This window comes from Hakea prostrata, chromosome 9 (genome assembly GCF_041222555.1).
Source record: "Hakea prostrata isolate BN-2017 chromosome 9, UWA_Hpros_2, whole genome shotgun sequence".
NCBI lineage: Eukaryota > Viridiplantae > Streptophyta > Magnoliopsida > Proteales > Proteaceae > Hakea > Hakea prostrata.
In genome coordinates, this window is record NC_142608.1 from 22,032,185 (window position 1) to 22,038,461 (window position 6,277).

General features: G+C 39.5%; 1 protein-coding gene across 1 annotated transcript; it reads left to right on the forward strand.

Moving 5' to 3' along the window:
* The first annotated feature begins 308 nt into the window (after positions 1-308).
* LOC149005006 (transcription elongation factor 1 homolog) lies at positions 309-4,780 on the forward strand. The gene is made up of 5 exons (XM_089135765.1): positions 309-371; positions 3,161-3,299; positions 3,883-3,992; positions 4,497-4,518; positions 4,594-4,780. The coding sequence occupies exons 2-5, from the start codon at positions 3,184-3,186 to the stop codon at positions 4,652-4,654; spliced, it is 309 nt and encodes a 102-aa protein (XP_088991891.1). The 5' UTR covers positions 309-371; positions 3,161-3,183; the 3' UTR covers positions 4,655-4,780.
* The last annotated feature ends 1,497 nt before the right edge of the window (positions 4,781-6,277 follow it).

The window sequence follows — 6,277 nt, forward strand, 5'->3', positions numbered from 1 at the left end:
CTTTAACAGAAAATCATACACGATATTATGCCAAATTTTTTTTCCTTTTCTGGTTTGAAAAGAATTTCCTTCCCCCGCCCGAAAAAATAAAAAGTATTCTGAGTCTCCCACCGACTAACTCACACTTTTTTTTTGGGCAAAAAAAAAGTAATAACTGACCAACTGACACTGGTCAGAATTTCAGTTGACGTTTCGAAAATGGAGTTTACAGTCCTACCCTGTTTTTGATGAGCTGAGCACTCCCAACCAGTTTGATTGTCCTCGTCTCTATATGAGCTTAAGTCGATAGCTTAGTTGAGACTTCAAGAGCGTGAAGCGTGAAAGTCTATCGAGAAGTTTTCGCAGGGTTGAACGACTGCTCCCTCCGTGAGGTATTTCTTATCTGCTCTGTTTTTGAATTTTTTTTTCTTCTTCCTTATATGTAGAACTTAGGGTGTAGGGTTTATCTGAAAATGTTCAAGAATGTTTTAAGTTGTTTCAGGGAAGACCTGAAGCTTGTCTTTCTTTTTGTGGCATTATTCGTTTTTTCCTTTTATATTCATATATCTGTTTTGCTTACAGGAGTCGCATCTAGTTTGATTGGTTTACAGGGTTTTACCGGGTTTCTGTGTGGTTGGCTTTAGGGTTTTTCTTTTTATTGTAGGTGGTGTGGTGAAGTTTAGTTTGGTGATGATGCCGTTTTTGGTTGCTAGACTTTGGTTTCGTTGGATTATGCTTCCGATTGTGTGAAAGAAGAGTTAGAGGCACTCTAGTATATGGGACGATCAAATGGAGGATTTTTGAAGTGTTTAAAGTTTATTCTTTTGGTTGTTTCTACCGGTATCTGCTATTCTTTCTTAGATTCAACTCGAATGGTGCCACTTAGAGTCTGATTAATTAACATTGATTGTTAAGAGACTACTTCGACTTACAGGGGTTTGATTCTCGCATGTTCTCCAAATCTTCTAGACATGGGAGTAGAAAATGAAACAAGTTTTACTTTGTTCTGGTATTGCCTAAGTTTTTATCATGTTTTAGGAGTAAAGTTTTTGGTTAATTTTTCTCTTAGGTCGAAGTAGAATTTAATTTGCCAGAGCTTGCTTTTATGTTAGGTTCACTTTTTCTAGGGTATATGCTGTTAGTTTCTTCCGAAAATGTGCCATTCTGAATTTAGCCTTCTAGGCAAGTGGTTCTGGTTCCAATATGTACTGTCAAATATACAGGACCAAAGTTGGTTTGGACTTGTATCTATTTCATGATAACCTGCTTTCCCCTTCTAAAGGGAGAGATGTCATTTTTGGAGGATCTGACCACACTGCCAATATAGTGGCAATTAAATATGTTGAATATGAAAAAGAGGAGGTTCAATTTCTTATATTTCTTCATTAATAGATGCAGTTATGGTAGGATCGTTGGACCAGAATAACCCATTTTGAACACCCAAGTTGAGATGCGACCTACCCAGTCTATTTATTTATTTACTTTTCAATTTTTATTATATTTAATCAGTGGTAGGTTGGTTATTTACATATGATGGTGTGCCCAATGCACTACCTTACTGCACTTTGCAGAGAGGTTGTTTCTGGAGACTTGAATTTATCACAACGGAGCAACCTTACATGGCTCCAGGGTCCCCAAGTTGTTAGGTTACATAGAAGCAACCTTATTTCCTTCAGTGGGCTGAACATGGAGTAATTATTTGATAGTCTTTCTTATTTGCATTTCTTGTCTTGAATATATTTCCATATTGAGTTGGGGTTTCTTGGTTATTGTTGCCAGTGTGATGTGACAACAAGTTGTGGCTTTCTTCCTCATTTCTACCCTTTTTCTTCCTTGAATCAGTTTTCTTATGTAATCATTTTCATAATTTCCTCTCAAGCTTCCATACCAGTTATAGAGAGTTGCTTCGTACTCTGCTTGGGAACTTATGAGTGCGTCTGATTGGTTTCTTATTGCTTTAAACTCTAGTTGGGAACTTCTGTCGTATTATTGCTTCCTTACTCTTTTTGTTGAACCCTCTTATGAGCACATTTGATTGGATTACAGCCCTACGTCAATCCAAAGCTTAGACTCTAATATTGGCCTCCAATCCTCTGCTCTGATGGGGTTTTCAACCTGAGACCTAATCTGAATCTGCTATTACCACTTGGATCTGTTCTCAGATATAGACATCTTTTTGTGATTTCCAGATTGTTTGATGGAATGATTGTTGGTTGGAACTTGTAGTGTCCAGTTAGCAACCTGCACTTGAGAATTTACAGCGCTTGGTTTTGTATCAAGGTCACTGGGTTGAGTTGAAAGGTGTTCTGTACTGTTTCTCTATCGCCATTACTGGTTTTATCTTGAGGTTAAAGACAATCTTAACCCCTTGGGTTGTGGCTTTGCTTAAAAGCTTGTGCTTCTTAATTTCCAAATTAAGACAAAATTAAGGCACTTTAATTTGTCTTGAGTTGAAGGGGTTCTGTGCTCTGCCGGAATTACTATATATTTCTTGAGGTTAAAGAGATCGCTAAGCCCTTAAGCCGTGGCTTTGCTTAAAGCCCGTCCGCCACCCTTTCGTTTCCGCTCTTGTGGGGTTATTTCTCAATTTTATTGGTTCTTACTTACCTTTTAAGATTCTGTTTGTTGCCATAACCAAAACAAGGTTTCCAACTCTAGGATTGGACCACTTGTCCATCCATGTGTCCCGAACTCTGTGTGGGAGGAGGAAGGAAATTTTGCCCCCCCACCAAAAGCAAGAATAAAGATGATTTTGTCTCAAGACGTTGACTTGGTAATTTTGGATTGTGAAGTGGGAGTCTGGAAATTTGAATGTCATACTAATTTGAAGAAGTAGTGGAATATAAACTGAACATGCTAATGTGAACCCAATAGTTATCCCATGTAGAGTCATTTTTAAGAAGACCACAGTTTTGATTGTGGACTAAGTCGACTTCTAGACAATGGTGGATTGTTTAAGTTTCAGTTAGGATTCTTCTACCAGCATTCAGTGTGATCTCAATTGTAGGAGTAATCCGAAAGGAGAGGTTAAGAAAAAATATAATTTGGAAGATCTGATTGTGTGATTCCTGTATTTTGCTTGTTGCTTTTATTAACTTTCAACAGAATTCATGCCATAAGTGCTTAAATTCTGTGCACTTGATATTCTACTGATGGTGTGATAACATGTGAGTTGTGCCAGTGCTACTGAAGCTTGTGCGAGGAATGGGGAAAAGGAAGAAGTCAAGGGCAAAGCTACCTCCAAAGAAGAGAATGGTCAAGCTCGATAATGTTTTCAGCTGCCCTTTTTGCAATCACAGTAGCAGCGTTGAGTGTAAAATGTAAGTTGACAGTAATGCAACTGCACTTTCTTTCTCCCATTTTTATCCAGCATATAAAACATGCAATTGACATAGGTCTACTGAACCTTGTGGGGCTTTACCAAAGGGTGCATATTCTGCCAAGCCCAACTACTGTGAATCTCCTGTTTTTGGGCAATGGGCATCTCTTATTCGTGGTATAACCTTGAGTCTGATTAACTAGAAGGTTCAGTAGTCCCTTGTATATTTAAATGGGCAATTTTTTTTTTTCTTTCTTGGAGTGGTGGGGGGAGGAAACTGGTATCGAGTTCGTTTAATATTTTAGTCTAACAGGTGAATCTCCTTTGATGTCCAGTGAGTCTCAGCTATTTTTGTGTTTTGGAAAGAGAAGGGGGGGGGGGGGGGGGGTGTTCTCTCTGTCCTCGTTAGAGTTGCTAGAATGTTGCAACTGTATTGGATTGGGTTCACTTGAGACCTGCCTTACTGCTACTACCTAATACACTTTTACATCCCCAATTTTATTTCCAACACATGTTCTTCTAATTTTTGTTCTACACGTTTAATTGCTTCATATAGTTATGAGCAAAACTGTATCTGGTTGCAGTGATAAAATGAACTCGATTGGTGAAGTTGCATGCCGAATTTGTCAAGAGAGTTTCAGCTGGTTGTCAATGGTTGTTCGCAGAAGATGGCCCTCGGGGTTTGGGTCCTCAGGCACCCGCACGCACGCACACACTCACTCACATGCACACAACAATATCGATGAAGAGCCCGTTTTAGTGTTTTTTTTGGGGGGGGTTTGAAATCTGTTATGTCCATGGCTGAGCATTTTGAATTTTGGCGTGGGTAACACAAATCATTGTGAAGGAGTCACTGGTTGATGCCATTGCTGTTCAACCGCTCCATCTTAGCCTTTTACTTCGTACACATAGGGTAGACATCACTTCCACATTTTGCTGTGTCTGGGACTCTGGGGAGGGTCAAATGAATAGAGTTACATTGCTGTGCCCTGCAGATACACAAATGCAGTAATTCCACACTGGAAAGGAATCAAGTGTCTTTTTCCAAAAAAAAAAGGAAAAAGAAAGATGTTTTCTATCTTCTTCTTCTTTTTTATTTATTTATTTATTTATTATTTTCCCCCAGATTATTGTATTATGCATTATGCTTTTAGATTCAATCACTGAACTAATTGATTATTTGGTATTGCTTTTACAGCCTTGACTGAGCCTGTTGACATGTAAGTTCATCTTTTGATTTAGTTAACTAGTTTGTCACAGACAATTTTGCCTGATATTTGGCATGTGGTCTGCAGATATAGTGAGTGGATCGATGAATGCGAGCGGGTCAACAATGCAAACACTGATGCTGCATAGACTCATTGATGCTGCAAGTTGGTCCCTGGGAAGGGAGTTGCAGAAGTGGTTTTAAGGAGGAGTTTTAGTGATGAATGTTCTGTCCACCTGACTGACTAGGTAGAGATGGAGATTGTGAATAGATAGCAGTGATAGCATGTTATGTATATATATGGAGTATATGTATTTTGGTAGTAATAATATATAAAATATATACTGTGGTAGTAATGTATATGTACTTCGGTGGTATCTTATAGAAAATTATGCTTTCTTTGTAACTTAAAAAGTGCATTATCCGAATGGAGGACGTCTTCTCTTTGGTTCGAACAGCAAGCGCAAGTTACATAATCAACCAACCGCTCCAGAACTTCATCATTCAAATAATCGACCAGTTTCTCCCACTTCCACTCCCCACAACTAATGACATAATCACTCACCGTTTCAAGCAAAACTTTACTCCCATCGATCTCATCAAAACCAGGCGAATCTATCATCTCCGACAGCCGTTTTACAATATAATTTTCCACTACCTTCTGAGAGACCTTACACATGCTCATCCACAGTGGTGGGTCAGTACCTTTTAGTGGTGAAAGGAGATCCTCTTCGAGGCGAGACATACTTGGGACTTCAGCAACCAAGACCAAAGGCCATCTCCTAATGCAAGAAGTTCCACACCAGGTTCATCAAAAAAGCATCATTCATCACACAGTTTTTTGAGACCCAGCCCTGCACCGCACCTTCCCTAGGCCAACCGAAAAGGCTCCAATTAACTAAAGTGCCTGTTTGGTTACATGAATCCCCTCTAGGAGGTTTGATCAAACGGTTCTCTGGTTTGACCCTCGACCCTGAGACGTAGGGAATTGATACCGACCGGGTCCGTTGGCTTGTGAGGAAGAAAACTAAATCTCAGCATTCCCTAATCCGACTTATGGATTAGGTTAATTACCCTAATGATAGCAGACACAACTTGGCGGCTGTCACTTATCATTATTGAAGGGATAATCATTGAATAACCGTGAGGTTATCTCGGGAGTCCTCTACTAGTTCAAACCAGTAGAGTTCTCAAAGGATCTAATTGTTAGGATCCACGATTTCCGAAAGGCTCAAATGCTCAAACAAAAAGTTCAAGATCCGATATAAATAGTTTTTACCTACGAGGTGAGGAGCCACTGATTTCATATCCACAGAGACCAAACACTTAATGGTTTATAAATTAGATGACTACATAGATTTGAAGTCTATAAATTTGAAATCTCTAGATATTTGAAATCTCCAGACTCATGTAACCAAACAGGCCCTAACTTGCATTCCAAAGAGTCTAAGGGCTGAGTAGACCTTGGACGCATCCCCTCCCAAACAAAACCACGAGCCAACCGTCCCACGTCGTTCAGAATACCTTCCGGTAAAGAGTTAGCTTGGATGAAGTAATACGGCAACACCATTACCACAGACTTCGCAAGCGTCACTCTCCCCGCAAAAGACGACAAAGATCGATACTTTCCACAAGCGACCTTTAACCATATAGACAATATAATTAAACTTCCCCTTTGTGATTCTGCCACCCTCTATGGGTACTCCCAAATACGTTTCAATATTCTCAGTAACCGAAAAGCCACTAAAGGTAAGGGTTACCTTCACATTTGA